At 45.8% G+C, this 24,357-nt stretch overlaps 1 protein-coding gene across 5 annotated transcripts in view; it reads left to right on the forward strand.

Annotated features, from left to right (window-relative positions):
- Window positions 1-24,357, forward strand: part of LOC309806836 (kalirin) — a 465,266-nt gene that overhangs the window by 163,333 nt on the left and 277,576 nt on the right. For all 5 annotated transcript variants that reach the window (XM_082625795.1, XM_082625796.1, XM_082625797.1 and 2 more), the window contains exon 2: window positions 23,430-23,504. In XM_082625795.1, the coding sequence (XP_082481921.1) occupies window positions 23,430-23,504 (75 nt within the window). The remainder of the gene's footprint in view (window positions 1-23,429; window positions 23,505-24,357) is intronic.

Consider the following 24,357-nt stretch of genomic DNA (forward strand, 5'->3'; position numbering starts at 1 on the left):
ATTTCTTGCTCATGTCACCGTCTACTCCAGATGTTCCACTTCTATTCAGTGACTCTGCCATACCTTGGAGTCCTCTAATGGAACCTCTGCAGTCAGCCTTCAGAAGAGGGCAGAGAGAGTGTGGAGGACACACGTGTGGGACGATTTCAGGGGCCAGTCCTGGAAATGGCATATAACACTTCTGCCCACATTTCATTTGCTAGAGCTCAGTCATGTGAGTGCTCTGAACTGCAAGAGCAGCTGGGAAATAAAAGAGCTGTGTCCTTCAGAAGAGGGAGTGGGCTTGGTGAGCAACCAGCCAGTCTCTGGCCCAACCGTACATGGCTTGGTGGAAACAGTTGCCACCATGGATATCGGACAACCCAAGTCACCACAGGAGACTTCTTATGCTTAGCCTCTAGGGTTTACTGGGTAGTATAGCACATTCCCACAGTCAGATACAGATTTCCTCTAAGTTGGATTTACAGTTGCTGGATTAACTGTATTATGTGAGCTCCTGAACTTCCCAGGACTGGAGTGTTTTGCTGACTTTACCATCTGGTTTCAAGTTAACACTTGAAGTTGGTAATAATATTTGCTGTTGTGTTTATAGTTACTATGTCATTAACAGTCAATGGGGTGGGGAGGTTCATGGGAATTCTCATTTTAATTTAGCCAATTGTTGACTGAAATGCTTCAGACAGTCTTTTATGGGTTGTTTTAGTTACTTGCTTACATGAAGAAAACTGCCTTCCCACTTCAGATCAAGATTGGCATTGGTCCTTTTGAAAGGGTTGGCAGAATGTCTGGCTGAGTGCTCAGGGACTGCTGGGCTTGCCTGGAAGAGGCAAACAGTCAGCAGTGAAATACATGGGAGCCAGTGGAGCAATGCAAAAGAAAGTTTCTTTCAGGCCAGCATCACCATCCACCATCCATGGTGGGGGAGGGAGATTAGGGCAATCCTGAGAGCGAGTGTCAGAAGAGACTACCCTCAGGGTCAGGGTAGTCTGTGGTCCTACACTGCGGGACCATCCTTCCATTCCTGGCAGGCCCTCAGACACTGACTTGGGGGCACAGGGACTAGGACACTTCCCTGCAGCCTGCTCTAGGAGAGGGGCATGGCAAAGGATGAGCAAGGTCCTAACTGGTCAGGTGGGGTTTCAGAGCTCAGTGCTAGCTGCAGGGGACTAACTACAGTGCTCAGCAGGAAACTGAGGCAGAAGCTCAGCAGTCTGGCTGTCCTCTGACTCCATAGAAACTCAGGCACTAGAGGCCCATCCCAGACACATCCAACTGTGTGTCTGGGGCTGCCCCAAACATGGCTACATCGCAACCCTAAAGGGATTGACGCTCCAGATGTGCCTTGACCAGGGTACTTGGGAACTAGATGAGATAGATCCATATGGCATGAGGGTTTGTACACAGGCTTTGGAATGGGATAGACCTGAGTTCAAATCCTGATTTCATCCTTTCCTAGCCCTGTAACTTTGGGTAAATTATTTGATCTCTCTAATCTTTAGTTTTCGTCCATAAAATGTGGAAATAATATATATATATATTCCATAGGGTAGTTGTGAGACTTAAACAACATCAGGTATGAAAGGCACTTAGGGCATCCACCCCTAGGTAGTAGCCTTTAATCAATGGTAGCAAAAATTTACTGCAAAGTCCCACAAAAGCAGCCAGAAGAAAATAACAGCCAGGCAGGGCTTGCAAAGGCAGGAGCTGACATTTGGGCTCTTGTGATGCTTGATTTACAAAGCCTGTGTTTTGTGAGGTACGCTGTCACCCAGGGGGATGGAGGTGCCTTGGTTATGCCTGCTGGTTTCACCAGCTGGGATTTCCACAGAGTGGCTAACTGTGGGGCTGGGCCCGTGCCTTCCCCCCAGTTAGGTGCCTTTAAAATGGAAAGTAGGACTGTTAAGTCAGCCCACATCCTGGCTACTCAGCCTCTTTGGCACTTTCCACTTCCCAGCTTGAGGGTCCGCCCTAGCTTCCTGGCAGCCTGCGACATAATTATCACACATTGTCTTCTCACATGTATGTAACTAGAAGCACAAAGATCCCTGAAAAGGTAGGAAGGGACTTTTCCTGTACTGGCACTCAACCCCCAGTGGTTGGAAAGTTGAACATAAATTGCTTTGAACTTGAGCTTCAAGTGGCTGTGAAGTCTTGAGGGCTGCCCATGCCTTGGGAAGGGGTTAGCCTTCACTTTAAGACGAGCAGCATGAATTATAAAAGGAAAGGGACTTCTTCAAGGAGCTTGATGTTTAAAGGCCTTATATAAAAAATTAAAGGGAGGGCAGGTAACTGGATTAAAGCCATCAGGAGACAAGCTTAGGATCAGTAAAGAGAGAGGAAGGTTTTAGTTTTCTTCTTGGAAAAGTTGGTTTATCTTAAAGGGAGATGGGGAAGGTAAGGGTCAAGCCTGTCATCCTGCTTCTACTGTTTCCGGCCAAGAGGATGTAATTAAGATTGGAAAATGCAAAATAGATTATCCATATAAGAACTGATGGCAAGAAAGGTGAGGGCATAGTAAAAGCACCAAGCTACTGCAACAGTCATAGCCAAAATAACTGCCATCGATTGTCCGTCTACTGTGTGCCATCAAGACTTTGTAGACATTGTCTTTATATGAGGTTGGTGTTACTAGCCTCATTTTACATATGAATCCACAAAGCACAGAGAAATTAAGCCTGCTAGGTTTCTAGAGCTAGAAGGATTAGAACCCAGGCTCTCCTGCTCTGTCCACCTCCCCACACTGCTTTGAGAATGCTCTGTGTCTCAGTCCTGAAGGAATTCAGTGGAAGAAGCTTGCCTATGTGATCACAGGGAAAATCACTAAGAAATCAATGTATAAAAATGGGAAATGCCTAGGATGTGAAAATATGGGAATTGGCAGATTCAAGCAACTATGGATTGGTAAGCTTGATCTTATTACCTGGCAAAATTCTAGAATCCTAGCTTTTGCACTAATTGGCTGTGTAACCTTGCACAAATGACATAACCCCTCTGGGCTTTAGTTTCTTTGCCTATAAAGTATGTGCTTGTGACACATTATCTTTAAGGTCCCTTCTAGTTGTAAGTATTTCACCATAACAAGTTCCTTTTATGTATTCTGACAGTTTCAGTGTTTCAGCCCTATCTCCATCAGACACCTCATTTTCACTTTGCATCAAATGCTCCAGCCTTGTTCAAAGGGTAAAAGGTTAAGAAGATGGAGTTTGGAGTGAAATAGTTATTGGTTCAAATCTCACCTCTTCTTATGGACTAGTTAGGTGACCTTAAGCAAATCATGTAAACCCTCTGTACCTCAGTTCTCTCCTCTGTAAAATGCTGATCTTTCATACATTTCTAACTCATAGGGTTATTTTAAGGTTAAATGAAATAATATCTAAAACACTTAGTTCATTGCCTAGAATATAACAAGTACCCGGTAAATACTTGTTCCCATATTTCATTGATTCTGAGATTCCCTTTTCCCCTCACATTTTGCCATCTCTGAAATCAGGATGCGACAGATGAACGGATAAAGAAGATGTGGCACATATATACAATGGAATATTACTCAGCCATAAAAAGAAATGAAGTTGAGTTATTTGTAGTGAGGTGGATGGACCTAGAGTCTGTCATACAGAGCGAAGTAAGTCAGAAAGAGAAAAATACCGTATGCTAACACATATATATGGAATCTTAAAAAAAAAAAAAAAGGTTCTGACGAACCTAGGGGCAGGACAGGAATAAAGACGCAGACGTAGAGAATGGACTTGAGGACACGGGGAGGAGGAAGAGTAAGCTGGGATGAAGTGAGAGAGTGGCATGGACATATATACACTACCAAATGTAAAACGGATAGCTAGTGGGAAGCAGCCACATAACACAGGGAGATCAGCTCGGTGCTTTGTGACCACCTAGAGGGGTGGGAGGGAGACGCAAGAGGGAGGGGATATGGGGATATAAGTATATGTATAGCTGTTTCACTTTGTTATACAGCAGAAACTAACACACCATTGTAAAGCAATTATACTCCAATAAAGATGTTAAAAGAAAATTGAAATAGCAAAGCAAATTATTATACACTATTGTGTGAACTAAAAGAAATATACTCACAGCCTATAGAAAAGAAATCAAGTGTTCATTGAGTATCTTATGAGCTCTGAACATTAATTTTATCAATCACCTTAACTGAGCTGGTAGAACTCAGAGTAATTCTTTTCCTTTTCTCATGTATAGTTGGAACTTCAGGTGTTGAAAATATACAGGAGTAAATCAACTCTACTTCAATTTAAAATAAAAGAAAATAAATATCCAGGGGCCCTGGTCTTTTCCCAACCTCTGTAGGCAGCTAATCTCTCTTTCTTTTGGTCTCATTTTAACAAATGAACCTTTATATTTAAAAGGATTTCTTTACTGGAGGCTGTACATCCAGAAATTTCTAAAACATTTTTTTTAATTGGCAAAAATGTTCTTAATCAGGTTTTTACTCAAGATGTTGAATAGAGCAGAACCAGTCAAGCCTGTTTGCACAGGGGCTTTCTCCTTGACAGAATGTTCACCAGTCTTTTTTTTTTTTTTTTTTTTTTTTGTGGTACGTGGGCCTCTCACTGTTGTGGCCTCTCCCGTTGTGGAGCACAGGCTCCGGACGCGCAGGCTCAGCGGTCATGGCTCACCGGCCCAGCCACTCCATGGCATGTGGGATCTTCCTGGACCGTGGCATGAACCCGTGTCCCCTGCATTGGCAGGCGGACTCCCAACCACTGCGCCACCAGAGAAGCCCTTCACCAGTCTTCTGAGGGACTTCTCACCTTGTGATGCATTGGACTGTGGGCTTACAAAGCCATCGGGCAGGATGGCTTCTCACTGTAGCATAGCAGCCTGATTTCCAGTATGAGCAATTAGCTTTTCATTGGCTTGATGAAGGGCTTGATTGGACACTATAAAGTAAGCGGACACACAGGGTTTCAAATTGCCTCTTGAAAACGAGAGGTTAGTGAAGATTTTTTTCCCACTAGGGAACGTGAGGATTTCCCTTCTCCTTTAGGCCTCTTGGTCTCCTGCACAGCTACCTCCCAAAGTGGCTGAGGCTCAAAGGCATCTGTGTGAGGCTTGGCAATTAGTAACTGAAAGCTTTGGTATCCATGGGAAAATTTGATCAAGTTTCAAAAATTAATAATCATACTTTTTGAAAAAAGAGGTGAGGAGACAGAAGCTACTTGTTTTTTCCCTAGGCTCCTGTGCTTAGACCAAGGAAGGCCGTCTCTCTGGCTTCCTTGCATGGCCAATCTGTGTTTCATGGACTCGGAGTCCTTGCTGACTGAGCCCTTGTTGGTTGTATCATAGGCTATTCTTTCAGTCATTCAGTCATTGGTTGTGGGATATGGAGAACATTCCCAGTACATTCCAAGGGAGCACTTGACACAGACCCTAACCTCAAGAAAATTTTATGTAGGATATCTATCCATCTAAATGATTTGCACTGTCACTAGAACTTTTCTGCAATGATGGAAATGTTCTCTGTCTGTGTTCTTCAATATGACAGCCATTAGCTGCTTCAAATGTGACTGGGGAAATGAATTTTTAATTCTGTTTAATTAATTGAAATTTAAATAGCCTCATGTAGCTGATGGCTACTGTGTTGGATAGTAAAGCTCTAAATTATCATCTACCCATCCTTGCATTTTAATGTGAACGCATCTTTAGGGGGGGTACACTTCAGGCCATGTGGTATGGAGCAGAGAATGCCGGACTAAGATTGGGTTTCTAGACTCATCATGTGACCTTGAGTGCCTTCCCCTCACTAGATCTCAGTTTCCCTTCCTATAAATGAAGGACTAGCAGCCTGTAAGGGCTTTCTAGCTCTGACATTCCACTTGTTCTGCTTGGTTCTGGCCCCCGATGGGTGCTCTAGGAAGGGGCATGTTTTGTCACAGCCCAGTGCTCTGAGAAGGAAGGTTGTTGTCTCTGTTAAACCCACTGGCAGGGGCTGTTTGCAGAGCCACTGGGCATGTTTGGGAGTTCTTTTCTGGATGAGGGTCGTAGGAGAGGCAGCTGAGAGGAAGTGATGCTTTACTCTGGGAGGCTGGTGAAGATGTGGAGGGTGGAGGCCCTGGCCCTGTTCCTGGGATGGGGACCCATCTCTTTATGCATTCTAGAGGTTGCGAGGATACATTCAGTTGTCAGAAGAGAAAGGGGTTGGAAGAGGTGGCAGGACTCTACTGGGGCTGGCATTTCATGGAGAACTGAGACTGTCTCCCAGGTTTCACTCATCTGCTTGTCCTAGTGGGTACGCTGAGACAATTACACATGTAGGAATTCAAGGATGTGCCTTTGGTTACTTTAACACAGTCCTCACCCCACATGGGGAACCATGTTCCCTGTGTTCCCCAAATGGGAATGGGCACATAGCCACACAATTACCCAGCATCTAGTGCCTGCCTTGAGTTCAGGGTTACAGTCAGCACAGTTATGTCCTCACCCCTGAGACAATAGAGCACAGCAGGTGGATGGGAAGAGCCAGGCTTTCTCTGACCATGGTTGCCAAATAGGGGGCTACCTCTTTCCTGAGGTTGGTGGTAATGGTGGCAGTGGTGGGAGGGCTTTAGCTAGAACCTAAAAGCACAGGCATGCTTCAAGACCAGAAAGGCGTAAAATCTATAATTGCTTCCACAGAAGTTTACAATAAAAGCATGATAACTAATACCTTGCTTTTGTATAGGGCTTTCTAGTTTGGCAACTGCTTTACCTTAGATTTATTTAATTCTTACTGAGGTAGTATTGAAATATCCACTTGAGGAAATTGAAGGCAAAGAGGGTGAGGAACCCCCTCAAAGTTGTGAAGTTTTTTTGGTTTGGTTTTTGGGTTTTTTTTTTTTTTTTTTTTTTTGAGGAAGTGTGGCACACCATGTGACATATGGGATCTTAGTTCCCCGACCAGGGATCAAACCTGTGCTCCCTGCATTGGGAGCACGGGGTCTTAACCACTGGACTGCCAGGGAAGTCCCCAAAGTTGCTAAGTTGAAATGAGTTGAACTCTGATTATCTAACTCCAAGTCTGTTCTTTCTGCCACCCCTTGGGGCCTAGGAGCTCTGTGAGTGGCACAGTCCAGAAGTGCTGGGAGAGGACATGTCATAAAGAGGTCCTCATCATGTAGCAGATGAAGATGCCAGCAGACATCTAGCAAGAATAGAAAGCACAATAAGACGTCAGGCTGCGGGTGATGGATTCATTCTCACCAGTGAGCTGTTGGAGGGAAGCTGCTGGCTGCCTTCCCCCAAGCCTTTGGGTCCTTACCTTTTATCTGTGATCCTACCATGGGACGGGGCAGGAACCTTAGTCCAACTCTAGGGGAGTGGCCGTGTGACACGAGTTGGGAGAACTCCCAGTGAGGAGGCTGCCTGCTTTCCTCTTCTGTGGTATTTCTGCTGACTGAAAAGCATGGGGCCACTTCTGGGCATTAGAAATCTCATAACTCTCATGCCTGTTCTGGGAAGGCTTCCTGGAGGAAGGGGGACTGACAGCACAGGTCAGACCCTTTCTAGGGCCCTGCTTCTTTTGGGGGGGATTAACCCCAAAGAGCTAGTTACAGAATGTGCAAATAAATTAAAAGAGAGACCTAGATGAAGAGCATGGAGATTAAGAGATCAACGAGGCAGAGGATTGTAAAATCCAGACAAGAGGAAGCAGAGGTGGTTTATTACAAATTACAGTTATGGATGGTTCTTCATATGGTCTTCACATAATTATACAGCTTTAAAATTTTAATACATATTCATTGAAGAAAATTTAAAAACTATAGAACAGTATAAAGAAGAAAATAAAATATCTTAATAATCCCCACAACCCAGAAATATATTATATCCATATTTGGGATCATACCAAATTGTTATTATTGAAGGTAAAAAAAAAAAAAAACAGTTGAGCCTCAACAATTTCATAAGATTCAGCCTAATATTTGTATAGTACTTGTATCATTAGTATCCTATTTTTTACTTTACATATTGTGAGCATTCTTCCATGAAATTATAAATTACCGGGCTTCCCTGGTGGCGCAGTGGTTGAGAGTCCGCCTGCAGATGCAGGGGACACGGGTTCGTGCCCCGGTCCAGGAAGATCCCACATGCCATGGAGTGGCTGGGCCGGTGAGCCATGGCTGCTGAGCCTGCGCGTCCGGAGCCTGTGCTCCACAACGGGAGAGGCCACAACAGTGAGAGGCCCATGTACTGCAAAAAACAAAAACAAATTATAAATTTCTCAAAAATAAAAAATTTAATGGCTGATTGGTTTTTCATTTAGAGCTATCTCAAGTTTATCTAACTAATCCCCTCTGTTGGACATTTAGGCTGTTTGCAGTTTGGGACCACAATAAAAAGTGCTGCTTGAAACCCCTTCTCCTCAAATATTTGCCGTCATTTTTCCTTAGTTCCTTAGATGGACATCAGAAGGGGAACTGAATTACTAGGTCATTGATTATGTATATTATTATTCATGGTTCCTATTACCATATTGCCCTCTGGAAGGGTTGCTGTCATTTTAAGTGCACTGGCAGGGATGTGGGCAGAGAGGGCTAGCCCTGAACTCTTGCCAGCATTGAGGATTGTTGCCTTTTCAAAATCTTTGCAAATTTAAAGGATTTTAAAACATCTCATTATGTAGTTTGCACTTCCTTGATTACTAATTAGGTTGACGACTTTTTCTTGTTTATTGCCATTTCTTCCTTTTTTTTGAAATGTATGTTTATATTCTTTGCCTGTTTTTCAGATAGGGAGTAGTATTAATCCTTTGTCAGATTTGTTGTAAATACGTTTCCAGATTGGCATTTACATTCTAAGTTTTGCTTATACTCTGATGTATAGTTTAAAAATTTCCATAGACAAAATAATAAATATTTTCCTTTCTTATTTCTTCAGTGTTTTCATGTCTAGCTCTTTCTCATTCAGGGATCAGTTAAATACTCACCCACATTTTTTCTTACAGTGTTTTTTTTTTTTTGTATGCCATTTTTAAGATTTGGTTTTCTACTCTAAAATTTATTTTGGCGTATAGTGTGAAGCTATGAAGATTAACTTGATTTTTCTTTTCCAACTAGTCTATTTTTCCAGCGCCATTTATTGAATAATTCATCTTTTCCCTATTTCTTTAGATTCTTCCCTTATCATATATTAGGTTCTTAAATATGTCAGATCTATATTAGGTCTGTTAATCAGGCTCCATTCATTTATATGTTAATTCTTTTGTCTGTGCCACCTTTAATAATTGTACTTTAAAAAACATATATTTTAATATCTAGTAGGGCAAACCCAACCCATTATTCATCATTTTTCCAAAACATGTTTAATTATTATTTTATTATTATTTTTTTGTGGTATGCGGGCCTCTCACTGTTGTGGCCTCTCCCGTTGTGGAGCACAGGCTCCGGACGCGCAGGCTCAGCGGCCATGGCTCAGGGGCCTAGCTGCTCCGCGGCATGTGGGATCTTCCCGGACCAGGGCACAAACTCGTGTCCCCTGCATCTGCAGGCGGACTCTCAACCACTGTGCCACCACGAAGCCCTATGTTTAATTATTTTTATCCATGTATCCCTCCAAATGAAAGTCTAGTTGAAAATTCCTTTGGCACATAATAGGTATTTAGAGATTCATTCAACTGATATAATATTTAGCTTTTTAATACAAAACCATGTTGATTTTATTTGAATTTTATTTTACTTGAATCTTCTTTAATGTCTTGTCTTCCTGAGATAAACCCTATTTACATTTATGGAAAATCTTTAAATGGCATTTAATGAAAAATTAAATTTCTTATTATAGCTTATTTGGACTTCATTTCTTTTAGTCGTAAGACAACTTTATCTGTGATGAATCATAGCCACTTTTATTTGCCATTGAATTACATCGTAGAGTGAACAGCTGCATAACACAGTTATCCTAAACTTTAAATAAGTTTGCAGATAGTGTCATAACCACAACCTAATTATTAAATGTTTTAAGTGCATGAATATTATGTAAGGATGCTGTATATGAAAGATTAATATACAAAGAAGGGAATTTGCTGTATCTCAATTATTTCAAGAACAAATAAGAAAAATTGGACAGTGAAAAACATTAGAGAAACATTAACAACATTAGTCATAATCCCATTTTCCAAAAATAATCGCTGTCTACTGTATGTATATGGTTTTTATACACACACACCAGTGTATATACAATGGGGATAAAGTTGTACATGCTATTTTATAATCTGGCTTTCTCACTTAACAATATACCATGACATTTCCCATGGCATTAATTATTCTTGTACAGTGTCATGTTTAATGGCTGCATAGAGTGGATAGACCATGGTTAATTTTACCAATCCCCTGTGGTTGAACATTTAGGTTTCGTGTGAGTTTTCAATAGTATGAAGCCATAATGAATGTCATTACTCCCTACTTTAATATTATTCTAGTCCTTAGCATATAAGCTGTGTTCTGAGTACATGTGCATATTCATCCATGGACAAGGCAGCCTCACGGCTCCCTGGTTGTGGCAAGGTCTCCTCTTTTTCAAGGAGCTGGAAAAGAGCAAAGAGGACCAGGTTTCCCAGCCTCCTAGAGGTATTTTGCTCATTACTGGAGAAAATTGTAAGTATTGGAGAATTAATGAGAAAAGACTTTCAGAGAGCCTGGAACAGAGAATTTTAGCAGCGTGGAGCCATTTATTCTATGTAGCAAGTGGATTAAGGGTCCGATTCACCGGGGTGTGTATTCGCCACACCTCCAGCCTCCACACCTAGCTCTGTGACCTCTCTAGCCCTTTGTCCACTCTCAATGGCCTGACAGCTCAAGGCCAACCAAAGAAAAGACCCACAGGGCATGGACTCCCCTCAGGCCTCTTGTTTCTCCCTGCAAGCTGCTGGGGCTCCTCATGGGGCTCTGAAGATTCTGCCCACAGGTAGATGTTAGGGCTACCTCATCTCAGATGGTGACCTTGCTGTCAGGATGCGTTTTCAGTAGGGGTCCTTCTCAGAAATGCCATCTGGACCAGTACACCTTTGTCTGGAACCCAGCGCAGTGGGGAGAGGAGCTAGGGAAGACGGGATGAGGCTGGCCAGCTACAGGCTCCAGCACATAGAGATTAGTATGGGAGGGGTGCCGGGGACCATAGCGCTCTGGACACAGGAGGAGGGGCAAGCACTCAACCAGCAGCTGCTCTCCCGCTGGAGACAGAGGCTTTCTTTTGCATCTGGAGAACCTGGCTATGGGAGCAGGAGTGGTTAGAGTACTCATCAAACAGCCCAGATTGGGTAGGGGAGAGAAAGAAACAATGAAAATTCAGAGTAACTGCAAGAGGAGTGTGAGCAACATGGCTTACAGGTATGTAGTGGGGAGGTGGAAAGGTAGTTATTGGCTGCCATTTTCTGAATTTACTCCATTCACTTACTCGTTCACTCATTCATTTATTTATTCACATAATCAACACTTTTATTGAGCATCTACTGTGTACTACGCCCCATGCTGGGGCTACCAAGATAAACAGGAAGGAGGGAAGGAGTGTTATGTTGACATAGCATCAGCTATGTGTCTGGTACCTTCAAATAGATTTTCTCCTTTAATCATCACTACAGCCTGTGAAGTAGGTATTTTTACCTCCGATGAGGAAACAGACTCAGAGAGGTTAAGTAAACTGTCCAAGGGCATACAGTTAGTAAGTGCTGGAGCTGGGAGTCAGACTTAGTTCTATCTGAATCCAGAGCCTGTGTTTTGCTCAGGTCTGTGAGCTGCCTCTTGGGATGTTCCAGCCCTGGGAAAGCTCACCATTTGGTGCAAGACGGCTTGATGAGAGAATACTGGCCAGGCTTGCTCTGCTGTGGCTGCCTGACTAGGAACACCTGAGAGCCTGCGTCTCATTCTGCCATGATCCAGCTCCAAGGGATCTTGTTAAATAAGTTTGCAGACCCCCTCTACTGGCTCTAATCTTGACCATAACCCCTCATGGTCTAAGAGGGATCTTGGGTAAAGTTGTCATCACTCTGCTAGCTGGGGTTAGAGGCCAGAGAAATCTTCAGTTAGGAAGGCTCCCAGGAAAGGCACTGCCTAGGTTTTTATAAAACTCATTTCAGGGACTTCCCTGGCAGTCCAGTGGTTAAGACTCTGTGCTTCCATTGCAGGGGGCAATGGTTGCAGAACTAAGATCCCGCGTGCTGCACAGCGTGGCCAAAAACAAACAAACAAAAAACAAAAAAACTCATTTTGTGTTTAACCTCACTCCTTCTGGCCCTCTGTAACAAGAGAAAACCGCCTCTGAAGCTTATCCTTAGAGCATAGGATCTGGCGCATAGGCTTTACCTCCCACCATCTGCCTCACATTCCTCTTATCCAAGCTAAGGAATCTAAATCATTTCTCTTCTCTAGTTTCTCTTCCAGCCCAACCACCCTATTGGGTCTCAGCTAAACCACGAATGTTAGTGGGCCATGAGTGGGGCAGGTGATGGGTGATAGGATTTAGTGGTTAGAACTCAAAGCAGACTGTAGGGTCTCATTTTGACTTTGCTTTAGACCAGTGGTTCTCTACCACTTAGGGAGCTATTGACCCTTTTGAAAATCTCATGAAAACTGGAATTACACAATTTTCTTCTCAGAAAAATGGGCACATATGGGTTTATATGCAATAACTTGAATGCAGTTTCATGAGGTTCAAGGCCTTCCCCACCACACACTTTTTTTTTTTTTTTTTTTTTTTTTTGCGGTACGCGGGCCTCTCACTGTTGTGGCCTCTCCCGTTGCGGAGCACAGGCTCCGGACGCACAGGCTCAGCGGCCATGGCTCACGGGCCCAGCCGCTCCGCGGCATGTGGGATCTTCCCAGACCGGGGCACGAACCCGTGTCCCCTGCATTGGCAGGCGGACTCTCAACCACTGCGCCACCAGGGAAGCCCTTTCAACACTTTTTCATATTTGTTTATCTCTCTGATATATCTTAACGTCTCTTTTTTCTCTCTTTCGCATTTGGTTCACATATCCTAAGACAGGCTGGACAGCAGTCACTCTGAGTAGCAACTACACAACTAGCTCAGGACCAAGGACAGCAGCACGCACGTCCTTGAAGTGGGAGAAGGGGTTTTAGTTTGCTGAAGTTTGTTCAATAATATGGCCTTTGGGTGTGGCCCTTCTCACCTGTCAGGCTGCACTTGCAATTCTGCAAACCTTGTTATTACTTTGGCCCTAGTTGTTCTATGTCTGTGTGGACCTGTGTCCAATCTGTCCCTCTGGCATTGCTTCCACTGTCGGGCATGGTAGTGAGACCAGGGCAGGAATGGCACAGCTGTGGAATCAGAAAGCCTGGAGGTGGGAACAGGGAGAAACTCTGGGCTGGGGTGAGAGAGACTGCTCCGGGAGCTGCCCATGAGGGTCTCCTGCTCTGAGCTCTGCAGTCAGCCATTGCTGCTTTACTGCGACCCACACCTGAATTTCAGGCCATGGGTCGGTTGCGGGGGAGAGGAAAGAGGCCTTGGGGATGTGCCGGGCCATTTCATGTTTGGATGCCTGCCTGAGTGCCTTCCATAATGACAGAGGCCAAAGCTGGCTTTTCATATCATCAATTTCATTTTTAACTAAAGTCATAATGTCCTGATTAAATTAAAATTAAAATGCTATTGATATGCACACTGGGGAAGAGGGAAAGAGACTGAGAGTGAGGGTCCCAAGGACTGAAACTTTTACATGTCTGAACTTCCACAGCACACACCTCCTGCCTCTGAGTACCTCTGTAACTCTCTCTAAACATATTATAAAAGCAAATATACTGCTAATGTTCAACAGCTGATTTATATTCAGCACGGACTGATTTATCATTGGCAAATGTTCTGTGTTACTTTGAGGACCCATCCAAGAGTAATGCTCAGTGTAAGAAAAAAAGACAATAAATCTACCACCCTCACCACCATCTGTGAGGCATGAGCACTTTAAATAACCTGATCAGTTAGCAAAGACTCTGTTAAAAAAAAAAAAATGATGAGCAGGTATAGTCACTTCTGAAGTGGCCTTTTTCTTGTGTCCAGGGGACATTGAGTGATGGCACCTTTTCTGGGAAGGGAGGGAGAGGGAGTGAACCTGTGTATTGCAGCTGAGGCCTCAGCTCAAGCTAATGTTAAAGCCTGTGAAGAATAAACAAATGGTTTGCTCATTAGCTGGGCTTAGAGAGGTGTTACCCACATGTTTAAAGTGCTAATTATTAGTGATCTTTAATGGAGCTAATTTAGCAGTGGTAAGTGTTACACATTTCTGCTCTTCAGAAGTAGCCCATTAGCCAGGCCTTTATATCTAATATTGACTTTAGGAAGTTAATATTGAAACAGGCCACAATTAAGAGTTCACGTGGGGCCTCCCTGGTGGCGCAGTGGTTGAGAGTCCGCCTGCCGATGCAGGGGATACGGGTTCGTGCCCCGGTCTGGGAGGATCCCATATGCCGCGGAGCGGCTGGGCCCGTGAGCCATGGCCGCTGGGCCTGCGCATCCGGAGCCTGTGCTCCGCAACGGGAGAGGCCACAACAGTGAGAGGCCTGCATACCGCAAAAAAAAAAAAAAAAAAAAAGAGTTCACGTGAAGCGTGAGAGAGAGAAAGATGGAGGTGGGGTAAGAAAAGGCACAGAGAGGGACCAGGAGAGGAAGAGACACAGCTGCTATTAATCACCTTTTGTGTGGAAGGCACTGTGGATGAATAAGATTTGGTTCCTGGGCTGCTCATTAAGCACCAGCTGTGTGCCAGTCCCTGCCCTCAAGAGCTTAGTCTAGAGAGGGATCCAGATGCAGGAGTGGAGATGGCATGGCAGTGAGGTGCCTGCCACGTGATGCACAGAGAAGGGAAGCCAGGCCCGCCTGGGGTCGGGATGGAGTTAGGGAAAGCACCCTGGAGAAGCGACACAGCTCACTATGGAGCAGGGCCGAAAGTGCTCATTGTGAGGGGTGACTTTCAAATGCATGTCAGAGTTCAGAGAAGGTAGACGTTGTGTCCCCATTGTGTAAAGACGGCTCAACCTGGCCATCATCACAAGTCCCTGGCCACTGCCTCACACTGCAGAAGGCCTCGTCAGTTTGTTTGGAAAAGCTTAGTACTTAGCAGTTGCTGAAAGAGGAGACTTTGTGTTTTTTTTTTCTTCTCCCCTTTTGCGCTGAAATCAGGTGAGCTGAGGTTCGTGAATGTCCTTCTCTCAGAAGTCCCATGGCCTGGTGCCGGGGTCGGGGAGAGCCTACCACACCATCGCTGCTCTGTGGCTGCTGCTCAAGGGGTGGGAGCGTGCTGCCGGCTGCTCTGACATTTGCAGGTGTCAGTGGGGTGATAGATCCCCAGCTGGGGAGAGGCAGTGGATCCCCATGCTGTGTGGTGCGTCTGTTGCTGACACTAAGCTGCCCAGCCTCTTTCTCGGCCAGATTTATTCCTTCCGCTGAGCTCTGCACACACTTCCTGCCTCAGTGGCAGGTGTTTTAAGGAGAGCTCCAAGGAACATTTTTTTTTTTTTTTTTTTTTTTTTTTTTTTTTTGCTGTACGCGGGCCTCTCACTGCTGTGGCCTCTCCCGTTGCGGAGCACAGGCTCCGGACACACAGGCTCCGCGGCCATGGCTCGCGGGCCCAGCCGCTCCGCGGCATGTGGGATCTTCCGGGATCGGGGCACGAACCCGTGTCCCCTGCATCGGCAGGCGGACTCTCAACCACTGCGCCACCAGGGAAGCCCCAAGGAACATATTTATAGTCCCCGGAGGAGTTGCCTCAATAGCTCGTTAGCGTGTCTGTAAGGAGGAGACAAGACAATCACCTCCATCTGTGTGTGTGTGTGTGTGTGTCTTTCCAGCTCTTTGTCTCTCACTCTTACCCTTTCCCCTCTCGTTCTTGCCACCTCTCTCTCCTCTTGGGTTAATATAGGCAAGGGGGAAGGAGAGAAGGGACAGTGAGGGGAATAAAGATCATTGCCACTTTGCACCGATAGGTTCCCTCTCAGCCCAGCTGCACTGACAGCATCTTCTCCCAAGGGCTTTGCCCATCTAGACCCTGCAGAGAAGGGGCCATGTCCTCAAGTCTCTTCCCCTTATGAACATTGCATCTTCAGGGTCTTCCACAAACTCTCAGCCTGCTTTCTGGCCTGGCAGGCTCCCAGGAGGTACTTAGCAGACAAGCATTCCTCCTGCTTCTCTTAGAACCTAGGGAGAAGATACAAAGAGGCCAAGTTCCAGTGCCCCCTGCCCCCCAGTCCACCACCCACCTCAGCAGGGGCTGTGTGTCCCATTCTCCCCATCTCCTTCAAGATAGAACAGAATGTGACGTGGAGGTTGGAGTCAGCACCTGCTGGGTCCAGCTCTGTGCTGGAATCACAGCCTGCCTTTGGGACCAGCCAGATTCCACCAGTTCTGGCCCTTGCTGCGGCACAGTCCAGCTCTCTGAGCTTCTGCAGGCACTTGCGGACACATCTTTGCCAGGGCCTTCTCGGGAGCCCACCCTACTGAGATTGTTCAAGTTCAGAATGAGATCACGGAGCCCACCCACCACCCCCATGCCCTCCTCTCCGTGCCTGCATAACCCTGCTTTTCTGTTCAGTCTGTTCTCTGTTTCTAGCACACAGCTTGCTTGCCCCTTCCTCTCTGCCTTGGCACATACTGCTTCCCACCAGAGCACTGTTCCATGGCCCTTCCCTTATTCAAAACCTAGTTCAAAGATCACCTCTTGGTGGAGCCACCCTGATGAACTGCCTCCAACTCACCACTTTTACTCTCTGTCTTCTTAGGACCTGTGCATGCTCAGTTTCAGTGCAGTGTTTCTTTATCCTCTTTTGCTTGACAGGCACTGTGCTCGGTGCTGGCGTAGATGTGGTCCCCACCCTTGGGGTGTCAGGATCAGTTAATGGGGAACAGAATGAAAACGTAGAAATGCCTTTCAGGAGTGACAGAGTACAAGATAACAGTCAGGGACAGCTCAACTTGATGGGGAGGTCAGGGAAACTGCCCAGAGGAAGTGATGGATTAGAGAAAGATTTAAGAGGTAGAATCAACAGAGCCAAGTGACTGAATCGATATTTGTAATATAGGAGCGGGGGTGGGGTGGAGTCTAGGATATGCCTCCCAGGTTTCTGTTTGGGTAACTCAGTGGTTGAGGGCACCAGTAATCAGGGTAGAGGGGATGCAGGACAGCCATGTTGGAGGCAGGATGGGAGGGTCTCTACCAGCATCTCACACTCTTAAGCTTTACTTGTTTGTTTGTTTGTTTTCTTTTTAAGGGAACTTTATTATTTTTATTTATTTATTTTTGGCTGTGTTGGGTCTTCGTTGCTGCGTGGGCTTTCTCTAGTTGCGGCAACCGGGGGCTACTACTCTTCTTTGCGGTGCGTGGGCTTCTCATTGCGGTGGCTTCTTTTGCTGCAGAGCACGGGCTCTAGGCGCGCGGGCTTCAGTAGTTGTGGCTCGCTGGCTCTAGAGCACAGGCTCAGTAGTTGTGGCACGTGGGCTCTAGAGTGCAGGCTCAGTAGTTGTGGCACATGGGCTTAGTTGCTCCACGGCATGTGGGATCTTCCCGGACCAGGGCTCAAACCCGTGTCCCTGCATTGGCAGGCGGATTCTTAACCACGGTGCCACCAGGGAAGCCCCTAAGTTGTTTTTTTATAGAGTGTCTGGTGGCTTCCTGGTGTCAGGGGAAATGGGCATTAGGCATTTTATTAGGCAGGAAACTCTCAGAGGGCAAAAATTGGGTCTCCCCTCCAAAGGAGCTAATTGCTTGAGATAAGCACTGTGTTCTCCTTAGATGTGGAGCTCCCTAGGGTGGGGGCACCTCTCCTTCCTCTGTTTCTCATCCAGTGTTGCCCAGTGTTCAAGGCTTTGCACCTATGGGTGGGAGTGCAGGTGTGATGAACAGGCATAAGCCGCCTGGCTGCTCTGTCCTCCAGGGCCATCTCAGAAATGGCATCTTGGCCTGTAAATATGATCAGCGACGGTGTTTATGGTACTGAGAGCAGTTAGAGAAGGTGGAGGGCTCTGAGGGTTGGGGTAGCGAGGAAGATTTGTTGTGAAATTAAAATATTTGATTCATGAGAGAGTGGTTTTAAGCTACCAGAATTCTGAGCAGTTTGGACAAGTGTTATTCATAAGTATTCCTACTGCCAAAAAACAAGACATGGTCCAGTCTCAGTGCCCTGGAGCGGGATAGCCCTCCTGGATAGCCTTTTTATTCCAGAGCTGGATTTGAGTTCTGGGTCACAGAGTAATGGCTGAATCTCTGGAATCCTGGGCAGGGGGGAGGGGTCTTCCCATGGTGGGAGTGGGAGGGGTCATGAGCAGCAGCACTAGGTCAGATTTTAGAGGTTCTGCTTAGACTGGGCTAAAGGATGCTTTTGTCTATCTCTGCCTCTGAAGCAACTCTGGAATAGAAAGACATACTTTAGAGTATATCACTTCCCTAAACATAATGCATATTCATCACCTGGGTTTCTTGTTAAAATACAAGCTCTGATCTTGTAGGTCTGGGGTGGGGCCTGGGATTCTGCATTTCTAGCAAGGTGGTAGATGATGCTTGTTACTTTAAGTAGGAAGGATTTAGGACTCACCATTAGGAAGCCTTTCCTTTGGGCTCCCTGGCATTCTGTACCCTTGATGTCTTATCTCTAATAATACCTCATTGTCCTGTCTGCATACCTGTCTACCTCTGCCTGGAAGACCCCTGGAGAACAGCGTCCATTTCTTATTTGTCAAAGTATCACCACAGCCTAACATAAGGCCTAGCACATAATAGGTGTTCAATAGAGAATTGATAAAAGAATGACCCTGGGAATAGGAAACTGTCCAAATAATGCCAAAACCAAGGTTCTGCCTAATGAGCTCTTGGAATTCTCAGCTATAAGCCAAATCTCTTTTGTACAGCAGATCAGTCAGTGTTTCAGTGCCACCGTGATCAAGGCTCCCATGCTGGACACCACAGGGATGGTGTGGAAAGAGGAGGCAGAGACCTGAGCATTGGGAAATTTGCTGTCTCAGTGGCAAAACAGGGTTAGGGCCCATTTGATGCCACATTAGCACACTTACACAATAACTTCTAACTAAGTGCAAATTAAGGGGGTGTGACTGAGAACCAAAAGGAAACAAAGAGCAATCCATGGGTACCCTGGCAGCTTGCACCTCCAAATGCTCAACACTTAGTTGTTTCTTCACTTGTTGAAATCATGATTGCATCCTAAAGGAGGTTAGCATAGACAAGGCACCCAGCTGCCCTGGGAGACTCACTGCCATCCCAGAGCCACAAAACCACAGACAGGGCCTGTGACACAAGGGCTGGTCCTGCTCTTGCCACGTGGGGCCACACAGAGGCTGGGAGCCAGCGTGAGGATGATCGGCATCTTCCAGCAACGGAGCAGTGACTAGGGAAATGTGAAGAGGAAAAGGCAGTAGCAATGTGAGCATAACCCATTTGGAGTGAGGAGGAGGTAAGAGTGGGGCTTGGAGAAGACCCATGCTGGAGATCCTGGGGAGACGGCAGTGGTAATTTTTACTTCCCTAATAGACACAGAGCATTTCAACTTTGCTAATTAACAGAACAGCAGGCTTGTAAATCTGACAGCAGCAGGACATGACTGGGGGATTAACACTGAACGGGGGAAGTGTGCCTTTGTCCTTAAGATAAAGCACAGCATTCATGTTGGGCCAGGCCCATGAGGGAGCCCTCTGGTTCTTTCTTTTCCTGCAGTAACCCCAAGGGCACAGGGACCTTTATTTCTTCTCAGGCTTTCTTTAGAGGTAGCAAGGGGCCTAGGGTTTATAGTCTAATAGTGCTCTCAAATGTACCTTGTATCAGAGAGAGTAATTGCAGTTCATGTCTTCCTCCTTCAAGGTGTGTATGCCCCCGGAAGTTCTCCCATCATTAGTCTCGCATTTTGGTAACTTGGGCTGTCCACAAAATGGGGTGATGTGCCCTGAACATTCCAATCCCTAAACTGATTCCTGGGAAAGAATGGGCTGGGAGGCCAGGGAAGAGTTGTTATATCTTCCCAAATTGCAGGGAATTGGTTCCCAATACTTTCTTTCAAAGCATATTGATCTGATAACCTGAAGATCGTTTTTTTGTTTGTTTGTTTGTTTGTTTGTTTTTGCGGTACGCGGGCCTCTCACTGTTGCGGCCTCTCCCATTGCGGAGCACAGGCTCTGGACACGCAGGCTCAGCTGCCGTAGCTCACGGGCCTAGCCGCTCCGCGGCATGTGGGATCTTCCCAGACCGGGGCACGAACCCGTGTCCCCTGCATCGGCAGGCGGACTCTCAACCACTGCGCCACCAGGGAAGCCCCCTGAAGATCTTAAAGGCCAATAAATATGAAGAAAAGGTTAAAAAGTCTCAGAATACTAGAGCTGAGTGGTACTCTGGAGGTCATCTACTCAGATCACCAGCACTTGGTGTGACAGATGAGGCCACTGACCTTGTGCAAGTCACTTTAGGAAGGGTTAACATTTCGTTCATATATTTATTCTTTCATCAAATATTTATTGAATATTTACTATGAGTCTGCCCAGACATGTACCTGGGAGTGAAAACATGTTGCTCTTTCATTGGTCCTGTTTGAGTTAGCTTTCAGTGAAGTTCCCCTTTCTTATAGATTCTGACAGCTGGTTTCACAAGGATGGTGGGGGAATTGACACATAGAATCTTTAGCCAGTGCAAATAGGTTTTCTATGCAAGGTCACCAACGTCTGAGCTGCTGGGCTAATTAGTTTAGCTCTACTTGGCTTTACATAATAATACATTATTGAAAAGTTATTTGTAATTCAATTTTTTGGCAAATGAGAAACTAATTCAAACCACTAAGGCAACTTTTATTTGAAGAAACCCTGGAGCAAATCCTTTTATAATGTGAAAAATCTTGTTGTTGGAAATGATTATCCCCTAGTTAAGGATTTTGTAAATCTGGACACTTTAGGTTTTCTTATGGTGGGCACACAACCTGGGAGATAGCTCAGCTGTGGTCTGAACGGGATGAGGGAAGACTCTGGCCTGAGAAGAGGAAGCCCCGCTGGGAATCTTAGACCAGCCCACCCCAAGATAGTGACGTTTACTCGGGCCAACAAGTGCAAGCTGCCTGGACAAGCTGCTCCCCTTCTCTCAGGTCTTGGAGTCTGGAGGGGAGAACAGAGAGGTGGGGCATGATGAGTGGGGTACTCAGGATGAAATTCCAAATTCCCTCCCTCTCTCTCTCCACAGGTGGGGGTGGGGAGAGGGCGGGATGGGGAACCTTTTGCTTCTTTTAGAGCAAATTTCAAACTCTTCCTTGATATCTGGGGACTGTGTGGAATTAGAGCCGTCTTGTATACTTTAACATGGTAGGGGAAGAGAGGAAGAACAGTGGAAAAAAACAGGCCAGGAGTTTAGGAGAGAAGAAGATTATGTGGATTCTTATTATACAGTAAAATCTCATTACTTTCAGTCTTGCTATTTTCGAACTTGTAAATAATCTAGATGAAGACAGGACTGAAGTTTAACTTTTCTTATTAAAATTTTTTTCTCTAGAAATTAATAGTGTATGTAGTGACGTAAAGGAGAGTGTTTTAAAACTGATGTATAAAAAGACATAGTCCACATATGAAAATGAACTATTTTCATGCAGAAGCATCATTCTACTCAAGCAATTCACGTATTAAAGATGATCCTTATCTAGTTGGTAAGGCCTGATAGGACTCTTCCTTGCTCAGGAAGCTGAAACTTCTTATTGCATCATGGTGAAAATTTACCTATGTATCTGTTTGTAATTTCTACAATAATTTATATGGATCCTAATTAGTTTCTCCTAGTGAGGTTTAATTGCTTTCCTGTGTTGGAAGAGAAAGTCAGAGCATAAAGATCTGTAGAAACTAAGAAAATACAAAACCCTGCTTATAGTTAGAGCTTCCTTTTTTATGGTGTTATTTTTTTTCCTCTATTGCCCACGGTCTTCTCAAAGTGAGCCTTGCAGCTGGTTAATTCAGCATCACCTACTCTGGGCCAGCTTGTAAAGAGAAGCAACTGATGAAAAAAAGCCTCACTGTCTTCATTTAGTGAAAAATGAAAAAGATGAAATAGGTGAAAGGGTCAGAGGCCCTTTGGGAATTTGTTTTGGGCTAGGGTATGACCTCTGACCCTGGAAACTGGCACTCTGAGGATACTTCTCTTCTTCTTTTTGCTGGAGTGTGCAACTCTCTCATTTCCCTTCCCTAGGCCAGTGATCTTAGTCCCAGGTTGTTGCCAGAATTCCTAACAATTTTGTATCCTTGAACTAGTCAATTTTTAGGGATTGAGACACCCTGAGTGGGACCATCCTGTCCAGCACATTTCTCCCCTCTGTAAATTGTCAGCTTGGGACCACAAAAAAGTAAGCCGAGTGGAGAAAGGCACTAGAAGGGGTGTCTGTGGTCTCTGGTTCTCTCTCACTGAGCTGACACAGGGCCACCACTCTTCCGGGGTTCCTCTGAGCCATGTCCCTAGAGGCGGTACACAGCAGAGATTCCATCACAGCCTGCAGGGCTCTGAGTGTGGGCTGGCTTTCCCTGAGAGTCCTTGTGGGATACTCAGGGTAAATGATAGGGGTGCAGTGGACTGGCCTGGAGTTTTTGTGAGCATGTGTAAGCTGAGTCCTCCCTTCCCACGCATCGCACACGGGGCTGGGTTGTCCTTTGCCTCCAGAGGCTGCTGTTTCTCCAGGCACACTGTTATTTTCCATTCTGTGTGAGCCCCAGGCCTCTGCCCCCAACCCTCTAACAGGAGCTCAACTGGACTCCTGAAAGGACTTTCCAACTGAGAAGCAAGATTTAGGCAGAGAAAGAGTTGCTGAAGAAGGGAGGGTGTTTCCTTCCCATGGGATTGACATAGCTTACCAGCTGTCCATTGTGGACTGAGGACAGTGATACTGAAGGGCAGGAGAAGAGGTGGGGAGGGGTTTTGCACTCAACTTTGCTCGTCACTTGGGGATTTTCGCTTTTCCCATCTGTAAAATGAAGACTAGCAGTTGCTGTGCCACATAGAGGAAAGACACAAAGAATTGTTTAGGGCATTGTGGTCCATCTTGATGTTAATTAATCTGTTCAGCGGGTATTTACTGAGTGTCTACTGCGTATCAGCCACTGTGCTAGCCCTAGAAGCGCGAAAATGGTTTCTAAAAAGCCCCCATCTTCAAGTTCACAGCAACAGGGCTGTAGTTGTTGCCTCCAGGGCTTGGAGCTTTGTGTGTGTGTTGGGGGGTAACTTGGACTGGTCTCTCCTTGAAAAGGACCTGGAGGGCCATACCCTCAGTCACCCCTATGGCCTGGCATCATGTGGAAGTGTCCTTTCTGTTGTGGAGCCTCTCCTGCTCTTGGGCTGGGTTGTGGGGCCTGAGCAAGGCATTACTTTCTGGCTCATGATGGGGCTGGGAAACTAAGGGTGGAACTGAGGGATTCAGCCATTTGGCCTCTTTCACCCTTATTCTTTCTGTTTTGTTCTCTGACAGGGTCTTTTCGGAATGATGGTTTGAAAGCTTCTGATGTCCTTCCCATCCTAAAGGAAAAAGTGGCCTTCGTGTCTGGTGAGTGTCTATGGAAGCTTCCTTTATAGTGGACCTAGAGAAGTTGTGTGTGTGTGTTTGTGTGCACGTGTGTGCGCAGGCACTCACTCCTTTGTGTGCTAGTGAGAGAGAAGTGGTGGTGGAAGCGATGCTCAGAGCAGCTGCTTCCTCTCTCCAGAGGCAGGCAGAAAGGGAAGGGAGCCCTCTGGTCCTTGCTGGGTGTCCTGGAGGATGTTCACAACAGGTGAGTGCCCTCCCCCAATCTTGCACCCACACACATCCACCTCACCCCGCCCTGCCCTCTCAGGCTTGTCAGGGCCGCAGGAGCTGCTGAGGCCCCTCTGAGAGATGCTCCAGCTGGAGGGGTCTGTCCCCTTCACACATCCCCAGAGGTTTTATTTGGGTTCATCTCTGAGTGGGTGAACAGGAGATTTACATTTTTTCTTGCTCCTCCTTCTCTCTCCTTCCAGCAAAGGGAACTCAAGTGAGTATTTGTGTCTATTTATTTATTTTTCTGAATAGTACTCATTTCTTACTTCTCTCTCCAACCCATCTTATGCACCTGGTCCCTTTAATGTCTAATTCAGGGGTTATCAAACTGTAGCCTGTGTTTTGCTGCAGGCCAGCCACCTGTTTTTGTAAATAAAGTTTTACTGGAACATAGCCATGTGCATTCACTTAGTAATGTATTAATTAGCTTCCTATTGCTGCTGTAACAAGTTGCCACAAAGCTTGGTGGCTTACAGCAACAGAAATGTATTCTCTCACAGTTACAGAGGCCAGAAGTCCAAAATCAGTTTATTGGGCTGAAGTCAAAGTTTCAGCAGGCTGTACTCCTTCAGGAGGCTCTAGGGGACAATTTGTTTCTTGCCCC

This window comes from Mesoplodon mirus (genome assembly GCF_964341445.2).
Source record: "Mesoplodon mirus genome assembly, chromosome: 6".
Classification (NCBI taxonomy): domain Eukaryota; kingdom Metazoa; phylum Chordata; class Mammalia; order Artiodactyla; family Ziphiidae; genus Mesoplodon; species Mesoplodon mirus.